The sequence below is a fragment of the Lygodium microphyllum genome, chromosome 7, assembly GCF_053477565.2.
Source record: "Lygodium microphyllum isolate KBCC chromosome 7, Lygodium_microphyllum_v1.1.10, whole genome shotgun sequence".
In the NCBI taxonomy this organism is placed as follows: domain Eukaryota; kingdom Viridiplantae; phylum Streptophyta; class Polypodiopsida; order Schizaeales; family Lygodiaceae; genus Lygodium; species Lygodium microphyllum.
In genome coordinates this window covers 130,018,346-130,041,051 of record NC_141141.1, presented here as the reverse complement: position 1 = coordinate 130,041,051, position 22,706 = coordinate 130,018,346, and the positions used below count along the sequence as shown (strand labels likewise).

General features: G+C 44.2%; 1 protein-coding gene across 4 annotated transcripts; it reads left to right on the top strand.

Moving 5' to 3' along the window:
- The first annotated feature begins 337 nt into the window (after positions 1-337).
- On the top strand, positions 338-14,505 carry LOC148033952 (Protein kinase superfamily protein). 4 transcript variants are annotated; one of them, XM_087681932.1, is made up of 10 exons: positions 338-518; positions 607-760; positions 8,873-8,963; positions 9,043-9,114; positions 9,240-9,328; positions 9,490-9,608; positions 9,686-9,826; positions 10,729-10,797; positions 10,928-11,004; positions 14,242-14,505. In XM_087681932.1, exons 1-10 carry the CDS (start codon positions 407-409, stop codon positions 14,386-14,388), a joined length of 1,071 nt encoding a protein of 356 aa, XP_087538058.1. In that variant the 5' UTR covers positions 338-406; the 3' UTR covers positions 14,389-14,505. The 4 variants fall into 4 exon arrangements, with proteins under 4 accessions (XP_087538058.1, XP_087538060.1, XP_087538059.1 ...); XM_087681934.1 differs by having other exon boundaries at positions 10,729-10,772; positions 14,242-14,380; XM_087681935.1 differs by lacking the exon at positions 338-518 and adding an exon at positions 1,033-2,034 and having other exon boundaries at positions 624-760.
- Positions 14,506-22,706: the final 8,201 nt, after the last annotated feature.

Here is a 22,706-nt window from a genome sequence, read left to right as displayed (position 1 = left end):
AAGGGTTGGGCGTCTGCAGTCCTCTACACATTGGAGAAGATATGACCTATTGTTTACCTGCTAAACAAGTGAACTCCCCGCCCACTTTAGGACGGGGAGTTTCCCATGCCCACTTTGTAAAATGGCAGACAAGGGTGCACTTTTTACATTTGCAACCAATCAAAAAAGTTATAAGTTTATTTTTTTATTTTTTGTAAAATGTATTTATTTGATGTGTAAAAGTATGACGCTCATGTCCGTGCCCAGTTTCAAAAAGTGCCTGCCCACACTCTGGACGGAGGGGGCTGGCCGTCCATCACTTGGTGTGTAACCAGCCTCGATCCTTGTGGCAAAGCAAAGACACTCGAACTCAATCATGTCTGCATAGGCCTAAAAGTTTTTTCGGTGAGAAGAAATAGGCTTGGCCATGCAAGCCCCTGGCCTTTCTTCCACATTCACGCCCCGCCATAGCTGCCATAGCCCTTCCTTGTTCTCGAACGCATGCAGAAGTCGGCCTGCGCGTGCAAAGTTTCGCATCAGTAAGTCATATTTCCATGATGAGAAGCAAAAAACGAAGGTGCATTTTATCGTTTTGCGCGGGGGGATTCACGTGCATTTTCGTTCCAGTGGCTTCTTTGCAGGGAGACCCTGTGGCGGACTGGATTTTGGGGGAAGGAGGGGCCACCAAGGTCACAAGAATCAGCTCCGTCGGCGGTGGCTGCATCAATAATGCATCCCACTATCAAACGGATGCTGGATCTTTCTTTGTCAAAACCAACAGGCAAGCGGGGCCTCCTACAATCATCGTTTGTTGCTCTGATTATTGCAGGGTCTTTTCTCCTCGTGAAGAATGGCCACACTTCTGGTAGCATCTTCTTGCGGATTAAATGCACGGATTCATGAGCCTGGTTTTCGTATGGTATCACCTTGTTGTGACTGTGTGTAGGGAAGTATTCACCTGGTTAGATGATGTGCACGGTGAAGACAAGGGCTTCATTACTTGGTGGTTATTGATTGTCTAGCTTGATAGGAGTCTAGTAAACTCTTTTGCAGGTATATGAAGAAGCTATGCACCTAGGGACAGCCACAGGTTTCTGGGGAAGAGTATTACTCACCTACCCTTTGCTGGAGAGCCTAGTAGGCACATCCTGTGTATACAAAGATAAGATGTTGGAGAACAGGTGAGAAAAGATACAGGTGGACTGCTGTGGATCTTTGATGGAGCTGCTGTAGGGACAACCAAAATGGATGGGCAGCATGTTGGATGGGCGGGCATTGTGATATAGTAGGTTGGGGATGGGTTGTGTTCTCAATGTGATGAAAAGATAAATATAACATGCAGATGTTCAAATGTTCAGTCGGGTGCTGGTATATCCTGGAGTGATGGCCACTACGATGAGTGGTCGATCAGCTCCCATACAGTCTTTTAGGGCAGTTGGTCAGTTTGGGGTCAGCTATTTTCTGCTGCAGCCATTTTTATGATTATGTTATTACTTGTGCAGCCTATTTTTGTGGTCTAACCTAATTCTGGGATTGCTTCCTGCAGTTGTGTGGTTCAGTCAGTCAGTTTGAGATTCCTTGAGAGAGATACTGCCACACACTCTTCTACATATTCTGGGATTGCTTCCTGCAGTCGTGTGGTTCAGTCAGTCAGTTTGAGATTCCTTGAGAGAGATACTGCCACACACTCTTCTACATATTCTGCCTTCACTTATTCAGGAGTCTGCATTCACTGTCTGACTCTCTTTTTTTTTTTGTAATGAGTTGTTATATTACATCATGTCACAGCACAAAAGGAAAAATGTTCAAAGGTCAGGGCAGGGTCACTGAAGAGACTGCCCAACGCCAAGAAACTAAATCATTTCTGGTCTAGATATCAGCATGCTGGATAAGATCAAGCTGCACTGAAGAAGTCCTTTAAGCTTCGCCACATGACTCTGGACACCCAAGGCGGCACAAAAAATGAACACATTGCCAATGACCCAAATGTGCTAGCAACCCCAACATCAGAGAAATGTGAAACAAAGTCTTCATATGAGGCTGCACCGGACCATGGTATTTAGTCTTACCAAAGACCCAATCAAAAGGAGAGAGAGAGAGAGAGAGGGAGAGAGAGAGAGAGCTGTAGAGAGAGAGAGAGAGAGAGAGAGAGAGAGAGAGAGAGAGAGAGAGAGAGAGAGAGAGAGAGAGAGAGAGAGAGAATGGCGCCCGCTCGCGACCTGCCGCCTCGTCGTCGTCCGTGGTCTGGTCCCCCCCGCGTACAGACGGCATAGGCCGTCGCCTGCCCGCCATTCGTCTTGGAGGTTGGAGTCCCTGCCGTCGCCCGCCTGTATCGTCAGCGTTCGTTTCACGCGACTTGCTCCTCAGCGCCGTCCTGGTCCTTCACGGGTTCCCTTGCGCCATTTTCCTGATCACTCCCGCTGCCACGCCTGCAGACGCCCGTCTGCTTTCGTCCACGTTGCTGTCCGCAGGTCCGTCGCCCGCCCCTGACGCCCTGTCCACGGCCGCTGAGTCCCCCGCCCTGCGTTCGGACGGCCCATCGCCTGCGCCCCTCACCCGTCTGAGCTGTGACCTCTGCGCCTGCTTCTTGCCCCTTCGCCTTGTCAGTTAGGGTTTCGCTGCCGACGGATCCCTACCCTGCGCCCCAGCCTGTCCCGCTCTGCCGTTGAGATTGCCAGGCCTTTGTTTCGCCCTTCTGCCCTTGCACAGTGACAGGTAAAGCTCCGCTTTCATTAGCTGTCCTTGCAGAGTACACCCCTGGACAGCGCCTCTGTACAGAAAAGAGGGAGAGAGAGAGAGAGCGGGAGAGAGAGAGGGTCAGTCCTCCTTCGAGATCAGATCGTGATACACGATGGCTGGTTTGGAACTGGATTTCATAGACCAAACGGTGGCAGTACTTGGCCCGGATTCTGATGCTGAGGAACCTAAGGATATGGTTCCGTGCACCGAAGAGATGCCCCCTGGTCCCGACATCCAGTTTGCGGATAAACGTACCAAGCATACTTCGGAAGAGATAGGTGTTCATCAGGATCGTTCCTATGCTCAGGTTGCTTCGGATTCTGTGGACACTCAGGATGTTGACTGGGAGCATTTGCTGGAATTTGCCAACACTTTGCTTGGCGATTATGTTTAACATAATCAGAAAGTCTTTTCTGACTCTGCACCTGACGATGTTCTGGAAGCCACCGTGGACCCAAAAACTGTCCTACGCTCCTTTTCGGTGTTTTATGATTGCGTTGTGATACTCTTTTTCACTGGTCGAATTCCGCTGCTTTCCCGTATTCGCCAGTGTCTGCACAGTCTGCTACAAGGGGAATATGTTGAAGAGATTTTTGTTGGGTCCCGAGGTTTTTTTGAGGTCCTATTGAAATTGGAGACGCACCATGCTGCTCTCCTGTCTAAACTGCCTTTGTTTTTTGATCGCCGGTTGGTTCATGTGGTTTCATGGCGCCCAATGGCAGATTTTCAACGTCTGCTGCAACGTGAATGCCCTGTGTGGGTAGAAGTGGAAAATTGTCCGGCTGTTTATTGGCCACTATTGAAGGATGCTATGGCCGCTGTGGACACTGTTCTGGTCCCTTTCAGTCTCAGGGCTGTGAATCGCAACCGCTTGTGTATGTTATGGGACACTGCAAGAAAAAGGCCTGCTTAGTTACGCCTCAATTGCTCTGGCATGCATCCGTTACACTTTCGTTTGAAATGGGGCAATTTTGTAGGACATTGCTTTTCCTGTGGACAGTTGAGGTATTTTATGGCCGAATGCCCGGAACAGCAACACACTTCATATGTTGGCCATGTTGCGCCGCCCATGGAAGATATGGTGTGTGATGCTCCGTCCGGATACTTTCCACGAGCCCCAAGTTCTGTCCAAAGGTAAACAACAGGTTTCGAGTCTGGATTCCCGTGCCACTGATTGGGTGAAAGTACGTGCAAAAAAAGGCAACAGGGTTGTTCCTGGCATGGAGAATACTGTGCCTACTACCTCACAAGATTCCATGCGTACATATATGCGCAGGAAGGAAATGTTGTCTTCCGAGCGCTTTGCTCCTGCTATGGTTTCCTCTGCCCCCCGTCCTCAGCCCGCCAGGAAAATGTATTCGGATCATCCAAAGGGTCCACCTGCTAAGCTGGCTTTTGATACCAGAGGCAACGTCATTACCCCATGGGACCATCGTTATCCCCGTTCCAACCCTAAGCCAGCAGATATGCGGTCTACTTCCAAATCTGGTCCTCAGAACTCTTTTGCGGTGTTGGCGGATTTCTTGGACGAGGGAGTCCTGGACATTCTCGCCGACAAAGTCAAATCGAGGCAAGCTGTGCCTCGTACCTGATTCTATTTTGAATACACATGAAAATAGCCACGTGGAATGTGCGAGGAATTTGTTCTCGACACAAGCAACATGCCATGTGGACTGTATTGTATGAGAATCAGTGGGATGTCCTGTGCGCTGTTGAGCACAAGAGTCACGGTGAAGCCGGAAAAGTTGTGGATTGCCATGGCTTTCATTTGTTTTATGCAGGGACACAGGCCATGCATTATTCGGGTGTGCTCATGATTGTACATGACAAATATCAGCCTGTTCTTATTAAAAATGATGTTCATGGCCGCTTTTTGGTGATTGAAATTTTATTCGAAGGAGAAATCTTGTGGTTACTTGGCCTCTATGCTCCGAATGATTCGTTATCTCGTCGGGAGCTTTGGCAGACTTTGCAGACCTCCTTGTCACTTGGCAGACGGGGCTTCTTCATGGGGGATTTCAATATGTGTGTTGATTTTTCCCAGTCCACATCGGAGCATTCGGTAATGGATGCGCCAGAAAGTCGTATGTGGCATGAGTTGGCTCTTGCTGTTCTTAAGCAAGATCTCTGGTCCTGGCTACACCCATCTTCTACAGGGTTTACTTTCCATTCTGCCCAGTATGCAACAACGTGGTCGCGATTGGACCGTATATATATCATGCAGAATGATGATTTTCTTCCCAAGATGCTCGAAATAAAAGTGTTGCAGCAATATGCCTTGTCGGACCATTTCCCTCTGCTGCAGCTCGAGCTGCTTGCACAACCCATTGCACCTTTCAAGCAATTTCTAGAGAGACTCCCTTTGCGTTTCAACTCGTCTTACTTGAAGCGTGCAATCTTTCAGGGCTATATGCAGCAACTGATTGACTGATTCTTCTTGGACTTCTCCTCTCAGGGCACTGCGTCATTTGAAAGATTGCTCTCTAATGTGCAGCGGGTTGCTCGGCAATATGGGATCTATCATGCCTCTCTTTGTCGGCGGCGTCGCCAGGCAGCGGAGGACCTGCTGGTTTTGGTTCGTTCTCTGCTGGTGGACACTCCGGATGATGCATTTCTGCTCGCACTGGCCATGCGGGTGGCTGATCTTATTAAAGAGTTCCAGTTGAAATCATATCAGCAGGCCAAACTGCAACATCTGAAGGAGACTTTGCAAGATAGTGCATGTCAGACCCATAAGTTCTTTCGAGCTCTCCACGCCTCTCCTGCTCGAGAGAATATGACCAGACTTGAGGCTGCAGAAGGCCACCTTATCCTGGATCCGCAGACTATTGTGCATATGTGCAGGAATTATTTCCGTGACCTTCTCGGTTCCAGTTCTCCACCTTCAGCCCAAATTACTCAGGCCCGTTCGGTTTTTTATGACCTGGTCCGCAATCAGCTTCCGCAGGACGTGCAAGATACTATGGAGTCAGATATCTGTGAGGCAGAGGTTATGGAGGTCTTGTTACACTTGCCCAAGGATAAAAGTCCGGGTTGGGATGGTCTCACCAATGAGTTCTTTGAAGCTTTTGCTACCCAACTGGCAAAACCATTGCAGGCTTTGTTTCAGCAGGTGTGGGAAACGGGGATCATGCCTTCCTCATGGAAAGAAGGACTTATTAAACTGCTTCCAAAAGTTCCTTCGCCATCTAAGTTGACACAGGGGCGCCCAATTTCTTTGATGGGTTCAATGTACAAAATCTTTTCCAAAGTAATGGCGAATCGGCTCCATAAGCATCTCCCTGCCATTGTGCACCCTCTACAGTATGGTTTCATTAAGGGCCGAAATATTCTGCACAATGTATTGAATGCTCAACTGGCAATTGATTATACAAGGCATTCTAATCAGGAGGTAGTACTGATTCAACTGGACCTGGAAAAGGCTTTTGACTATCTGGACTGGTCTTTCGTCTGCTGAACTTATGTTTGCTATGGGCTTTGGTGCTCGGATGTCTCGTCTAATCTACACCATTAGTGCGGCGGCGTCTTCGCGAGTCATGATGAACGGAGGTGTTACTGAGCCATTTGTCCTTGCCTGCTTTGTCAGACAAGGTTGTCCTTTGAGCCCTCTATTCTTTGCCCTTGCGACACATCCAGTTCTTTCGATGTTATCTCATATGGCAACCTCTTCTCAGTTGGCCGGACTGTCGCTTCCTACAGGACAGCACTTCATTAGCCAATCCCTGGCAGATGATAGTTTTATGATTTTGCGTGCGGACAAGGATAACCTTCGAAAAGCATTGGATGTTTGGGGTCTCTTTGGTCAAGCGTCCGGCCTTCGTATCAATGCGCTCAAATCAGCCATTCTCAGCTGCACGGAGTCGGATTTGCAGTCCTTGGACTAGCAGGGTCTGGTTGTTCCTCGTGGCTCCATTGTTAGGCACCTTGGGTACCCTTTGGGTGTTGATGTTCCCCCAAACCAGCTTCTGCAGTGGATTTCTCAGAAAATGGTGGCTAAGTTTATGTATTGGAAGTCTCAAGCCTGGCCCTTCCATGTTCGCCTCAAAGTAGCCCAGACAATTATGTTGCCAATGCTCACATATTTCTTGCCATTGTTGCCCTGGACTACTACGACTCTGAATGCTCTTACTCAGTCTATTCGTTTCATGCTATGGAAGAAGGACTCATTGCATGCAGGTATTTCCTGGATCTCTTGGTCGCATGCGTGCACCCCCAAGCGTATGGGTGGCGGAGCTATTTTAGATGCCCAGACTCACATGCAGGCACTCCATTGGTCTCTTTTCCGCGCCATGTGCTTGGATCATCATCCATGGGTCGATATAGCCCGTTATTTCCTTGAGGGCCATGGGCTTCTGCATGGCAATACCCAAATCTGGAGTTCTTGGTGGCATGTTCTTAATGCTGATTCGCGGTTCTCCAGTTCTTCTTCGTCGCTGCTTACTCATTTGGTATGTTCTTGGAAACAGGTCCTCCAGAAGGCTCAGTGGCATCTAGCGGAGGATCGCTTAGCTACTAACTCTTTTCAATTGGAATTGCTGGCAGTTTCGCGTTTACTTTCATGGGAAGGTAAACATGAGCTTAGACCACAATTCAACCGGATGGCACGTTTGGGCTTGTCTTCAGTTGCGGATGCCACCCTGGCCAGTTGCAATGTGCTTATATCGTTTCGTACAGCTAGGAGGCTTTTCAGGATCCCTCGTGGATATAGGCCTTTATGGGAACAGCTTTTGAGGGTGCTCCAGAGCAGACAACCCTTTCCTGCCCTTGCTTCCGATCATCCCTGGCAGGATTGGGACCTACAAGGCCGGCTGAATTTAAGCAAAGCTTCTGCTAACCAAGTGTATCATCTTCTGATTAAAGATCATCAATGGCTAGTTACTAAAGCGAATGCTTTATGGGGATTGCGTAAATCCCGGTCATGGTGGAGGGCAATTGTGATGGAGGGCTGGTTGAACAAGACACCCTTCAAATATAAAGTCTTTCTTTGGAGAGTGATGATTGTGGTCTTCCGCTTGCTTCAGCTCTTTCCAAGCGACGAATCTCCAATGGCAACTGTTTCTTTTGCACCACTACTGTGGAATCCGCCCGCCACTGATTTATTTCTTGCCCCATCGCTAAGAAAGTCTGGTTATTTTTGTCGGCTGTTTGGCAAGGGGTGGTTGGTTTCACCCTACGCCCCTTTGATTGGGTTTTTGGGCAGCCCAAATACCCCACTCCGGCACAGCCACATATGAAGCTCATGTATCATTTTCTTCGATATTGGGGCTGTTGGCATAACTGGACCATTCGGAATGCTTTTCTTTTTGACTCCGCCTATAATGTTCAGCGGTATATTGCGAGGCTTAAGGGCCTCTTGTATTGGCAATTAGATCTTCTCCAGCATTCTGATTTGCTCTCTAGGGAGGACTTACGTCCGTGGCATATGGCAATTTCCTCTGCGTCTTTGCCATGACGTTGTAACTTGTAGTACTTAGAACCTCTTCACATGATGGCTTAGATTGTCGTCATGTATCTTGTAATCAAGTAATCTTGTATTTTTTTTGTAATTAATACAATTATCTTTTACGAAAAAAGAGAGAGAGAGAGAGATCGCTATTAATGTCCTTTCAAGGTCAAAGTTGACCTATAGGACAAATTAGATAGTTCATTACATTCCACTTTGGGTATTAGTGTCATGCAGGCACATTAAAGAGGAAAAAAGAAATAAACTCTAAGCTCTTATGATCATAAGAGCTTTAATTACAATATTGAGTTCCATAACGATAGCTAAATTTCATTACAAGGCACATTTACTTGTGGGGAGGTGGGGAGATGGGGTGTGGAAATTCTTGATTACTGCTTTTCCTCTTCAATATACTGCCCATTTTCCATTCTTTCTTGCCTCTCTAACTTTGGCTAGTTCTGCTAGTCATTTTTTGAGTTGGAGTGGTGTCGGCTCATTGGCAATCCACATTCTTGTCCCTTGTAGGGACTTAGTATACCTTCTTTGTCATATCCATGTACCTAACTTTTGCTGTGTACCTTTTGGGGTAATATTGATAGCCGTATCTGAGAGAGAGAGAGAGAGAGAGAGAGAGAGAGACCACCTACTAGCAATGTAAACAAATAGTGTTTCTCTTGGGGCTTCACAGTGTATCCTTTCTTTCTAATGCAGAAGTATAGGCCCAGGCATGTTTGAAGCTGAGGCAGCTGGACTCAAGGCAATGCATGCTACACAAACAATAAGAGTTCCAAAACCTTTCAAGGTAAGCAGAACTTTTAGTTTTCTCAATCCATAAGGTTCCAATGTGATGGTAAAGGCTGATTGTTGAGTTTGTGTTTCAGGCAGGACCTTTGCCTGGGAGAGGCTCTTACATCATCATGGAATACATTGAGTTTGGTTCTTCAAGAGGTCAGGTATACTTTATTTTTGTACTGCTCCTTTGTAAATATCTGAGAAACTTTTTTTGTACAGCTGGCAGTACGCCATCGTAGGCATGAATCTCTTGTTTTGCTGCTTGATCCCCAATGTCCCATTGCAGGCAGCTCTTGGAAGGAAATTGGGTGAGATGCACAAGGTTGGAACATCTGAAAACGGTTTTGGATTCCCAATGGACAACACCATTGGCAGGTACTGCAATACTCCATACGTTCCAAGTTGTGATGTTTTGATTTATTGGACTTCTTGGTGACCGTATGCAGTTCAAGTAACTCAAAGGCCTACAGAGTACCCTTGAAATCAGACTGCCATTAGTCACAGCTCATTGATAAGAAACTAACTACTGTTGGCAGTACACCTCAACAGAATCCTTGGACAGATGACTGGATCGCATTTTATGGTGAACATAGGCTAGGCTATCAGCTTAAGCTTGCACAGCAGCAGTACCGGGATAATGATGTATATGTAAAAGGTGAAATGCTGTATTCAATTTATCTATTATGATTAAAATTAGTGTGACATGATTTAATTCCTTGCGACTCCTAACAGGCCAAAAGTTGATTCAGCATATGGGCATTCTTTTCAAGGATATAAAGGTACAGCCAAGTCTCCTTCATGGAGATCTTTGGAGTGGCAATGTAGCAGCTGACAAGGATGGGAACCCAGTGATTCTTGATCCTGCTTGCTACTGTAAGGCCCTTGTAACCATTTTCAAGTATAAAAGGATGCATTTATGGGCACTATTAAGAAAGTTTGTGCATCCTTGCTACCCATGAAAGGACCTTTTATGTGGTTTAGCATGAGACATGAAGCACCCCAACTTTCATCACTTACTAGAGGGATATGAAGTCATGTTTTCATGATAGTATTCTTCAAAAGAAGATCTATGTGGAGCAGTCACCGAGTTTTAGTGTCCCAGGATCAGAGGGTCATGTTTAGCGCTTGGGGAAGGGCTTCTATGGGTTGAAACAGGCACATGAGCTTGGTAACAATGGATTGGCTGATTCTTTCTTTAGAACTGGCTTCTGTAGGCCAGATTATGGCTTCCATCGCTACTACAGATTGACTGATGGATTGGTGACATGCTATCCTTTATGTGGATGACTTGATCATTAAAGGGAGTCATAGTGAGGACATTGCTCATAGGTGAGGTGCTGAACAGTGAGTTTGAGATGACAGCTATTGGGCTCCTCCATTTCTTCCTTGGGCTCAATAATGCCAAAGATGGACTGAGTCAATGAGGGTCGGTAATAGCTCTGTCCAATGGTGGTTACATAGGTCAGTTTGCTCTTTTTAAAAGGTAGTTTATGGCCAGTGTCCTTGTTTTTGGGCCCATCCATGTCTTTGGGCCTTGGACACAGTTTGCACGTGCCTGCCTGTTTATATTTGGGCAACTATCGCATTTTCCATGTCTTCATTCCATCTCCTGCCTTAGTCATTGTCACTCCCAGTATCCCCACTGCAGCTACACACTTGCACATGCAGGGCACTTCTTTATCATCAGTCTGAGTTCCTTATCACCTTCATCAGGCAGGTATGAGAACACAGGACTGAATGCTTCACATGCTTACAAGATTCAGGATTTGCTACAGGGTGGTGGCCATACAATGGATTGCTGGATGGCTATATTGATGTGGTGCATGACCAAGAGCTTTCAATTGGTGCTCTGCTTTTGCATTTTTTGACAAAAAAAGGAGGATCATTTTGTATAAAATGGTCTGCTTTAGATTTCTTTACTTTTCAATTTTGTATTACACATATTAACCAACTGGTTTCATGCACATTATGCAGATGGACACAATGAAGCTGAATTTGGGATGTCATGGTGTGCTGGTTTCGGTTCATCTTTCTACAATGCATACTTTGAAGTGAGTACATCTGCCTTAATGAGTGTTTTTGGGTTGAACACATACTCATCTTTGGAGTTCTAACTGTAGACGCTTTCCATTGTGGTATAAGGATTAGTACCATTTGTATTTCAGACTAAAAGTGTGCTACATGGCTTTACAAAAGATGCAATTTCTACAATCATAAGACCAAATGGATATGCTTGTTTATAAGAATACTAAAATGTATATTACATTATGTATACTACTGTAGTAAAGTTTGAGGTGCCATAGTAGAGAGGTGAGAGATCAGCAATGACAATGCACTATTTTAATAGCTATGAGCGTAAGGAAACCTGCTTAATTGAAACAAACTAAAAGAGATGTCACATGGAACTTGTTTATAGGTCTTATTGAGGCATGTGGCCAGGACATCACAGATTGAGCATGACGTAAGTGTACTCTTACTTAATGAGGCAGGACAAATATTATAGCAATATCTCAGTCCTTGGACCTGGTCATGCTTGGAGTTAGGTCTCATTTGCCTAGAGACCGATTGCCATCCCTCTTGTGGCTGTCACCAAGTCACCAACATCAGACTATTATGACCCATACTGCTGCCTGCTCACCTCTAGCATCTTCTAGTGGCTTGCTTTTTGGCTTCCTCAGCCTTCTCCTCTGCTGGTTGTCATCTCCTGCGGCTGTGCTTCTGTGCTGGACTGCTTCATGTTGACGGATCTGCTATGTTTTGCCACTGTCCAGCATCTCTTAGCCTCAACGTCCCTCTGCACATTAGGAATTGCTGTGGTTTGGCTTGCCTCTAGCCAGCATAGCTGCATGACATTTTCTTCACCATCATCTAGCATCAGTCGCTTGCTACACTTGGGATCCACTCCAGAGGACAACATTTTGACACTCTCCTTTAGCTTGTATCCCACGAGAGACAATGGCTGTTGGACATCCCTCGGCACCTTGAGCATCTAGCATACTACATCTTATATACTCAGTTCGTTCATCAAGTGTTCACCATTTCCCTTTCTTCTTCATTTGTGTTGTGTCTGAGTTCATCGTGTTAGTCCTGTACACTCCTTGTGTTTTCTCTTCAAACCATATCGTTTCCTCACTTGATATCAGAGCTGATGCTCTTCAAAAGAGAGCCAGGTTTGCACAAGTGACACAAATTAACTCTGATGTCTCAGCCATGTTCAACGTGATAGCACCTAGTGTCCCACCTTGCTTCTCCTTTGTTAGCATGTTGTGTATCATGCTATGATCTCCTAGTCATGAGCTCCATCATTCATGTGTGCATTTGTCATGCCCAACATTCACATGCATTTCCAGCCCAGTTTGTGGTCGTTACTACCCATTTTGATGGTGCACCTCCAGCCTACCATGTGGCAGCCAGGTGGACCAGATTTTTACCATATTTTGCGGTAGTCTTCAGGCGGCCAAATTTATGGCAGCAGGTTGGCCAGATTTAGGCGGCCTGCATATTTATGCTGCTGCTGTTTTTGCTGTCCATCATCTGTAGTTATTAGACACCTTCATTCTCTCTCTCATTGATCGCATTGTTTGTCTCTTCTACCACATTCCAGTGCCCTCACTGACACAATCCAACATGTAGGTGGGGATAGTACAAGCCTTGTACTCAGCTTGAGATCAATGCAGGTATGTTTCTTCTTTCATTGTGCTCACTTCGTCTATGTGTTCCCGTCAACTTCTCCATTTGAGGTGGACCTTTTGGCTTAGGGCTAGAGCCTTCCCTTCACTTTGTTTGATACCATTTTTCATTATGAGAGGGAGTGTTGGGCTACCTAAAATTTCCTTCTAATTTATCGAATATCTTTCTAGTATTTTTGTAGCTCATAAAACAACCCCTTGCTTTTTGAACGAGATGGGAGACTTCTTCTAGCTTTAGAATCTTCTATATAGAGGGATTCAATGTGCATTCCCACTTTCATCCCCGAACCCTAAATTCTCACATTGTGCTAGCACTCTATCCTCATCACTTTTCCTCTCCACTGGCTGCTCTTCATTGGTAGGCTACTGCCCATTCTGCAGGAGCTGTTGACTGCCCCTGGAGTTGTGGCACATCAGCCAGTGCTGCTGCCAGCCTGTTTGGGGTTCCTCCCAGCCATCCAATGGTGCCATCCAGCCACTAGTGGTGTCATTTTTTCTGCCACCAGCCGCCAACTGCTGTGGTCCTGCCCTATGAGGACCATTTGCTGCTGGCATTTTGGTTCTTAGCCTGCTTCATCTTCTTCGAATTACTGTTGTTAGTCATGTCCCCATCCTAGAGGCTGTGTTTTGGTTCTAGACTGCTGTCCAGCAGCAGTTTCCAACTCTTAATTCTTCTTTAGTGCAATGCTGCGATAGTAGCATGGTTTTGAATAAAATATACGATAGGCCTCCTAGGGCATTTTATAATAGGGCTGGCTGCTGGTCCACAGAATAATTCTGTCACCAATGAGGCTGTGCTTGCAGACTTGGACTGTCATGATGATATGTTGATTTGCAGGTACCTTGGGTTGTGAGATTCATCTTATTTAGCATGACTTGTTGCAATGGTGAGGCCACATGAATAATTGATAGTAATTCCATACTTCGCAGCCTATAGGTGAATTTCTGCAACAGTTTCTGCAATTACAATTATTTTGGCTACCAGCTGCTCCACACTCCACTAAAGATTATCATCAGGATGTACACTACTGTGTTTGGTTGTGCTAGCCCTAAGGACTGCTGTGTTTTGACATAGGGCTCGCTGCCCTGCTGTCTTCAGCCTCAGGACCATCCTCATACGATAGGCTTCCTAGGGCATTTTATAATAGGGCTGGGCTGGTTGCTGGTCTGCAGAATAGTTCTGTCACTAATGAAGCTGTGCTTGCAGACTTGGACTGCCATGATGATATGTTGGTTTGCAGGCACCTTGGGTTGTGAGATTCATCTTAGTTAGCATGACTTCTTGCAATCGTGAGGCCACATGAATAACTGATAGTAATTTCATACTTCACAACCTTAGGTATATTTCTGCTACAGTTTTTGCAATTACTATTATTTTGGTAGTCAAAAAACTTCACTGGTTATCTTCAATGCATAAGAGCATGTTCTATCATGACTTGAACATTTGAAGTGCAATAGCTCACTGAAAACACAAATTATCAACTCAGATCCCATCTGTGATGTGTCCGAGTCCTAAGTACCAGGCCATGATGTTGATAGCCTCTTGAAAGATGATTGCCAGTGTTTAGACCGCTACTAACACAAATTTGTGGGTTTCAGGTAATACCAAAGCAGCCAGGGTTCGAGCAACGCTCAGATTTGTACAAATTATATCACTATTTAAACCATTACAACATGTTTGGCTCTGGATATCGATCTTCTTGTGTTACCATTCTTGACAGATACATGCACCTTCTAGCAGTTTAGAACTGCTTTTGTCTGAATCGAGCCAAAGATGTTTGGAATATGTCATTGGGATGGCAAAAAACCTTTCCTTCAAGCTTGTAAAGTGCTATGATTTCATTGAATTATGATATGTTCGTACATGCGAGGCACGCAGCCACAGAGAAAAAAAGTTCCTGTTTCTGCTGGATGTAGATAAGATTACATATTTGAAGACAGCCTTGCAATGTCGATTTTGGATTTGCATGCGTATGTGACAATATCTTCACCCAAGAAATAAAATGACGAGAAAGCATATTAACATGCTTCGGCTGATTCGAGGCTCGACTGATTGTTTAAATATGGCACTCCTCCATTCTCATTAATTCCAATCTCTTAGACATGAATTACAGCCAAAAGGGCATGTTATACTGGCTCCTTATTAAATGTTTTGTGCACTAGGAGGTTTCCGAGGTTACTTTATCTATGGACTCAAAACATTTGCCATCAAGCCTAGAAGGTGGCTCCGAGGTGACCGCCGCCATTAGGTTGACCACCTTCCAGTAACTCTCATCTAGTTGTCCTCGATCACCAAAGTGGTCTCTTAGGTTCTCTTAGGCCAAAGAGGAACTTTTGCTTATTTGGGCAAGGGAGCAACGAGAATCCTAATGAATGTATAAGGCTCCTTAAAGAAGAGCTCTTAGTTGTCCTAGGATCCCTTTAGTCTGAATTTTGGCTTTATAAACTATTCTACAAGAAACTTAGTACTCAAGCCTAGGGCCTCGTTGTATCTTTAGATGTTGTAACCATCTTTTTACCAATATATTCCTCGCATTACAAAAACACTAGAAGGTGGCACAGACTGCATCATACTCTTGGCATGGTTTTATTGCTAAAGAGCTTGGGATGTGCTTGCAATGCTTTAGCTTCTCAAAAAATGAACATTTGTAGCATGGGATGGCCCTAGGTTTGAATTCCTTCAATTGTTTTGGTGTGGCTTGGAGAAAGTTTTGTTGTGCATGATTAACCATTCGTGCTTCATGGAAATACGAGCTTGTGTGTATCTTATTTAAGAGATCCTTGCTTGTTTGTGCCTAGTGTCTCTTTGAACCTGTACAATGGAAGCTAATGATAAATCATACATTTAGAGTCTACAAGGAATGTGTTTGACAACTATAATTAATTGGATAAGGATAATTTGATCGGTAAATGTTGGAGGACAATTTGAAAATTGTTTTTACACTTGATTAGAAATCTAGTTTAAAAGGCTATCTTGGTTTGTGCTTATTACTATAATTAGTTCAACTATTTACATGAATGACAATCGGTTGGCACATATTCATGCATTACAGATATCTTTGTTGGAATATGAGGAAGTACTCAACTTGTTTCCAAACCATTCTCCCCTTTACCTTTAGAATTTATTTGATCAATTAACAATCTAGTCATAAACCATTGAATTGTTATGTGACACAAACATATATATTTATGGAATAAATAAAAAATATCAAATATTTCTCCTACATACATTGTTATGAATTGGGTAGATTAGAAGATCAAATTTATGCAAGCAAGGGAGCCATTTTCTTATGCATCTTAATAAGATGTGAATGGATTTTGTATTAATTGAGTATTAAGGCTTACATCAAACTTGTCATTACAGGATCTCCAAGCGCTAAACTATCAACTCAACTAGTGGTCCCATTACAATGTCCGCCTTTGTGACCAAGCAAGTGGGAACCATAATCACCTTTTACAATATACAAGGTGCCTTCATTGTTGCTCATGAGAATCGAACCTATGACCTTCATTTTAACACACCATCTCACTATCACTTGAGCTAGTAGGCTTGGCTTGTGCATTGCAAATGCTTCTTCCATACTTATGATGTTTAATATCAATCAGTACCTTGGTTGTTAAGTTAATAACACCTAGAATGCTAGGTAACTTCATGGGGCACATGGTCAAGTAAACTACAAGCCCTTTTGTTGTTATTGAAGAGTCGAGGAATCTTTAATGGATAATCTCTCAATAGTGGCATGAAGTTAAATGAAAGCCTTGTAAGACAAAATATTACTAAATTAGTGGAAAAGAGAAACCTTGCTCAAAGCTTTCTATGATTAGTGATGAAAGGGATGCAACATTTTGTTTTATTATGTGTGGCCAAATCAACCCCATTCAAGGAACCAAAATGGAGATTAGAATATTGATTAGTGAATGCTTTTCTAAACCTACCCCTATCCCAAAGACAATGGATCCACACCTTATATCTAGTGTTTCATTCGACACGTTGATAATTAAGGCCTATGTTTACAAACCTGTCACAAGTAGTAATATTTAGGAAAGTGAAGACATTCAATATGCCTATGCATCAATGCAAGCTTGTGTCCCAAGTATGTTAATGCCACCCACAAGCTAGAAATCTCATTGTGTGCGTACTTGACTTGTTAAATACCCATGTCCCATGTAAACTAGTCATAAGTAGTAATATTTAGGAAAGTGAAGATGTTCAATATGCCTATGCATCAATGCAAGATTGTGTCACCAAGTATGTTTAATGCCACCCACAAGCTAGAAAATTCATTGTGTGCATACTTGACTTATTAAATACGCATGTCCCAAGCCTTTTTATTTACCTCTAATTATCATTGCTAACAACAATCTCAAATGATGGATAATTGGGAAAAGCTAAAACCATTGAGATGATCTTTATGTGACTAACACATGTAGTTATGGTCAAGAGTATTAAGAAAGGAGACGCTTTATAAGTGTCATGCTTCTATAGAAGAATTTCAATATTTCATGAATGTAGCAAAGGAGTAATGCTATTAGGAAGCACTTGCCCTCTAGTAAGCAAAACTTGCATTTGTGCCTAGTTCTAGAACTAGCCTAATTAGGCTACCTTAATAGTAACAACCAATGCAAGTTGGTTAGATCACAAGATAATTGATGCTTAATCTAGAACTCCAATAGGTGTCTTGAAGACCGATGCTAGTAACAACCACATTGAGACTATCTACTAAAGTTCGTACCATAAGAGCAAGTTCAATTAAGCCTCTACAACACCCCCCTCCCAAAAGAAAGGAAAAGGAAAATCATCCCCCCTTTCAATCATATTGCACTTCAAATCTAACAACAACATATTGAATACCACAAGTGAGGCGCCAAAACCCATAACAAGTATTTTAAATGTGACATAGCATTGATCTAGTAAGATATGTAGTGACAACACCTCTATTGCAAATTCTAAATATATAAGGGGATTTTTCTTTTAGACTAGCAACACCAATACATTCACCACTTCCAATGCTACTGATGCTAGTTTCATGGATTATCCTCTCAAGTTTCCACATCAACTTAGTAGACAAATGCTTGAAAGAATGTGCAAGCATTGTGTATTGCAATCACAAACTAGATTGTAAGTGTAGAAGTCCATGAGAGGAAGAACCAAAAGCACTCATACAACAAAGTTGATTAACACATTCCAAGGTTGAGGGTGACCCCTCCCTTACCGTGAACAATGTGAATTGATTGTGACACCATCAATGATGTTGATGATGGTACTAAGAAATGATCATTTAGTTTAAACCTATAAGAAAAAATAGTTAGTGTTATCACTCATCTCTACTAGTCCTAGACAAGAAGATCTTAGTAAAAGACCTAGTAAGACTATGTTAACCTCAGCACAAAAAAGTGGAACAAGTGGAAAAGCGTAAGTCGGGAGCTGAAAGAGGCAGCCTAGAAGGAAATCGGACTTGGAAGAGCCCAAAAGCACAGGCATGGCCACAAGAAGTCCAAGGCGTAGCCACCGAAGCCCAAAAAGTGCTAAAAAAGAGAAGACATAGCTCTGAATGTAAAGGCACAGCCAAAATCCTTGTAAAATAGCACCAGGCTACCTCGTGTGCAAATTGTAAAGGTAGATGGGTGGTAGAAATGAAGCTAGGAAGATAGGAGGACAATAGGAAAGAGAGCCGGTCATGTAAAAAAGGGGATGACTACCCAAGAGGGAAGAGGGCATGTATAAAAGGTAAAAAGTTAATGGAAAGCTTATTCTTTGGTGTGTGGCAAAAGCTCTTCTTCTTCTTTTTCTTCTTCTTCTTGCCTTCTTGCTTGTGCTTGAGTGAGGGAGTGTGAGTGAGTGAGTGAGTGAGTGAGGTTGAGGGACCGGGGTGGAGAAGCTCCCACCATCTCCTCTCTTCTTCTTCTTCTTCTTCTCTTGCGCGGCTATGGAGGATGGCGCTTGAAGGAGAGGGATTGAGGTTGCTTGAGCTCACATCACAAATTGTGGAGCTACCGGTGTGCACAAGAGAGGACGGTACTCAATCAAGCATATCGAGGTAAGCTCACTACACTCATAGAGAGGGATAGCACATCGGCTATGTGAGAGGTAGCCATTAGTGCTTGGCTTGAAACGCTTGAAAGAATAAGTGATCCGTGGGTCTTGGCGATTGAGCGTAAGCTCCCATCATTTTGGTTCCATTGCTGAGACCAACGGATTCGAGCCTTGAGCACTTGCGTGCTTCGAATCAAGCATTGAAGTAGGGTTTCACCCCCGAACCAATGCTTGATATAGGTGGGAGATTTAGGCGCTTTGATCTTCAAAACAAGTAAGTGTTTGGAGTCTTTTTATGAGGAGACAAGTACATTACTTCAGCCCAGGGATTACTTTGTGATTTTTGGCTGCATTTAGGTAGATTAGGACCAAGAACTTGCAAGGAAATAGTAGGGTTTCGTTGTTGTGAAATAGGTAGAACAAGGAGAAAAAAGAGGGAAAAAATGAGTTTTGGGGTTTAATGTATGCAAGACATGGAGTTGGAAGGTTAAAGATGGCTAGATAGGACCCTACAAGCCCAAAATCAATAGGGAGAGCTCATTTTTGCACAACATGAGAGAGAGAGCTTGAGAGAGAGAGAGAGAGAGAGAGAGAGAGAGAGCTGCAAGTATAGAATGAATCGAGTGTGTTGATTTCAAGTCCATCTTCCATTTCAAGTACTTCCATGCCTTCCTTGTACTCTATTTGCTTGTTTTGGAAGATTACAGGTTATGGCATAAACCCTAGGGACCCCTAGCATCGATCACGCCAGCATCTGCGTTTGCACCCGCCACAATCAAATCACCCCGTCAGTGTCTGACCCTAGGAGTCAGACCAGTTAGACTGTCCGACTGGTAGAATCGGATCATCCAAATCGAACCATCCGAATCAGACCAGTGAACGGCTTTCTGTCCAATTAGACACCCCATTCGGACCACCTTTTTGTCCAGTGTTGGACAACCCCCAATGGGACTAAACTTAGGAATCGGACCACCTTAGTCCAATCGGATTGCCATCCTATTGAACACACCCAATCGGACTCAGACCATCTAACTCCCAAAGTCAGACCACCCAGAATCAGATCGTCCAATTCTGGGAATCAGACCAACTAGGCAGAACATAAAAACAATGACAAATCACCCAACCCTCTAACCAGAACCAACTAAACCAGACCCTAGAACCCCCCAGATAAACAATCCGACTTATAGAAGCTGAGAACATGGAAAATTGTGACCTATGGCCTAGAGGCAACCTCTAGTAGCCTAGTCGAGAGTCCAACCCCACTTAGAGTTGAAACCAACTCATAGATCCCAATTCCACCCTGACCAAGCAACAGAGAAGAGCAGTAAAGACCCTAGGCAATTCTTAGGAACAGCTAGAGAACGCGCTTAGAGCCACATTAGGTTGTGAATGAAAAGGGGAATAGCGTGAGCTACATTTTCCATTCTGCATTTGCACCCCATATTGATTTTATCACTTGAAGTGCACTGAAAAACTGAAAGCCTGATTTTGCACCATCCACTAAAGAGCACCACATAGCGAGTGTGAATAATTTGAGAATTGGTTGCAATAAGAAGGAGCACACCCAAATTAATAAGCTAAAGGAACCCATGAGTAGGAGAAGACCCGAGACATAGGCAGGTGCCAAAGAGCCCCAATTCTAGGACCTTCGAAGACAACAAAAGACACAAAGCTACCGGATTTAATCGGGCTAATTGGCAATCTCGTGGAGCTTGAAGTTGCCAATATGTCACAAGCTAGTGCAAATCAAGGAGACAACCAGTTGGACTTGGGAGAATTCCCAGTCGAAATCCAACATATGGTAGGACAATACGACGCATTAGCCAATACAATGCACCACGGTAGGGCAACAAAGGAGATCATCGCAAACCTTGAGGAGGAGAGAAGATTAGTTAGGAAGGTGCTACAAAGCATAGTGACCTATAGCCATGAGAAAAGGGCTAGGAAGCTGCAGCAGGATGTGGGAGCTTTCGCTCAACCGCCTAGACCCTTGGACCGCTTATTGTTTCAAGCGTTCCAAGCCGAGCACTAATGGCTACCTCTCACATAGCCAACGAGCCATCCATATCTACAGGTGTAGTGAGCTTACCTCCATGCCGATCGAGTTACCTCCTCTCCCGCGCACTCCGGTAGCTCCACAATCCAAGTGCAAGCTTCAAGCAAGCTCCATCCTTAAGCTCCACGCTCCAAGATCCATTGCCGCAAGCAACACAATAGAAGAGAAGAGAATAGAAGAAGAGAGGAGAAGATGAAGAGCTTCTCCTTCCCAGTCCCTCACCCTCACACACTCACTCCCTCACACTCTCACACTCCCTCTCTCAAACACAAGCCCAAGCAAGCAAGAACAAGAAGAAGAAGAAGAAGAAGAGATCCGCTTTTGGCCACACACAAGAATGAGCTTCTCATTCAATTTTCAACTTTATATACAAAACCCTAAATCCCTTTTGGGCGGTCATCCCCTTATCCCCTTTTTTACATGGCCGGTCGTGGCCTAGGCCCTTTTTCCCATTGTCACTCTATCTTCCTAGCTTCCTTTCCACCGCCCGTCTACATTTACAAATTGCACGGGTGAGAGCCCGGCGCTCCTTGAATTAAACCATGATGCGCTTGCGCTCTTTTACAAAAGTATTGACTTGCGCACCTTTCTCCCTTATTTAGGACTTTTCTCCTTGTGTGTCTTTGTCTTCCATTTCACTTTGCCTTGGCCTTTGTCTTCTACTTTAGCTTTTTCGGATTTTCCACCTTTGTTCATTTGAGGGTTAACACAGGATATAGAAGTTCGAGAAGCACGCACGCCCTCGCTCTAGCTAGTAGGACAAGACCTAACACAGAGAGGGAGTGAGCGCTGGAAGCTAGCCTAATGTTGAGCGATCTTGTTACCAAGTGACTCATAAACAATACAGCCGCCAAGCAAAGCACAGTAGCACTAGAGACGCATGACTTAAAAACCTGTCATGTAGCTGGATTCTCATGACAAGTGAGAAAAAACTTGAGAACAGAAATCCTAAAAATAACACACAGTCCGAGTATGAGGATTTCGATGGTGAGTATAAAGACTACAGTTCCATCAATGAGAAGCAAAGAGAAAGTGGAGATCATAGAATATGACATGGATGAAAGAGTGATTGAGCAAATCAGAGGAGACACTAAACCCCAAGAGGTCAACACGTTTAAAGTGAACAAAGGAGTTGCTAAGGTAGATTGCAATTGAGCTTGGCTAGAATGCCTAGACCTGGTAGATTATGAGCAAGCAGGATTAGTTCAGCCTCGCACCACATCATTATTTGGAGTGGAGTTAGCCTCAAAGTTGCGAGCACTATGGGAGACAACATCTTCCAGTGAGAATGGTGAGTACAACTCCGAGTCAGAGGTGAGCTTTGATTTTGATTCTGAAGAAATGCCTCGACCACCTAGGTCCAAATGCACCAAGAGGGACCTCCTAGTCCACCTAAGGAACAAGAGTTTAAAGGAGGAGAGAAGGAGACAGTCAAAGTCTTCAAAAGCTAAGCAATAGAAGAAACCCCATGACCTGCCAAGTGCTTCATAAAGTTCAAGAAGGGTGATTGAATAGTGGTGTTATTAGGAGCCAAGCAAAAGGGACAGGCAAGTGAACCCATTGAAGGACCAGCCAAAGTTAAGGAAGTCAACTTGGTGAGGAAAGAGGACAAGCCTCGACCCGTGTACATAGCAAATGATCTAACTAAGGAGGAGGAGAATGATCTCATAAATCTCTTAAGATAATTCTCCAATGTGTTTGCATGGTCCTTAGATGAGCTAGAAGGAATAGATCCAAGTATCGTGACTCATAACATTAATATGACCCCTAATGCAATACTAGTTAAGCAATGACCATATGTGGTGATGAATCCTAAGCATGCACATGCAGTAAAGAAAGAGATTGACAAGCTATTGAAGGTAGGATTCATTTACAAGATAGAGCACATAGACTCAGGGTCACCTATAGTCATAGTCATGAAAAAGAATGGAAAGATTCGAGAGTGTGTAAACTATAAGAAGATCAATGCAACCA

What these genes read in the sequence shown, in the direction of transcription:
- LOC148033952 (XM_087681932.1), top strand. Translation starts at nt 407, where the DNA reads ATGCAAGCCCCTGGCCTTTCTTCCACATTCACGCCCCGCCATAGCTGC. An exon ending in TTCTTTGTCAAAACCAACAG is followed by an intron (nt 761 to 8,872) that starts GCAAGCGGGGCC and finishes TTTCTAATGCAG; the next exon opens with AAGTATAGGCCCAGGCATGT. An exon ending in TCTACAATGCATACTTTGAA is followed by an intron (nt 11,005 to 14,241) that starts GTGAGTACATCT and finishes TGTGGGTTTCAG; the next exon opens with GTAATACCAAAGCAGCCAGG.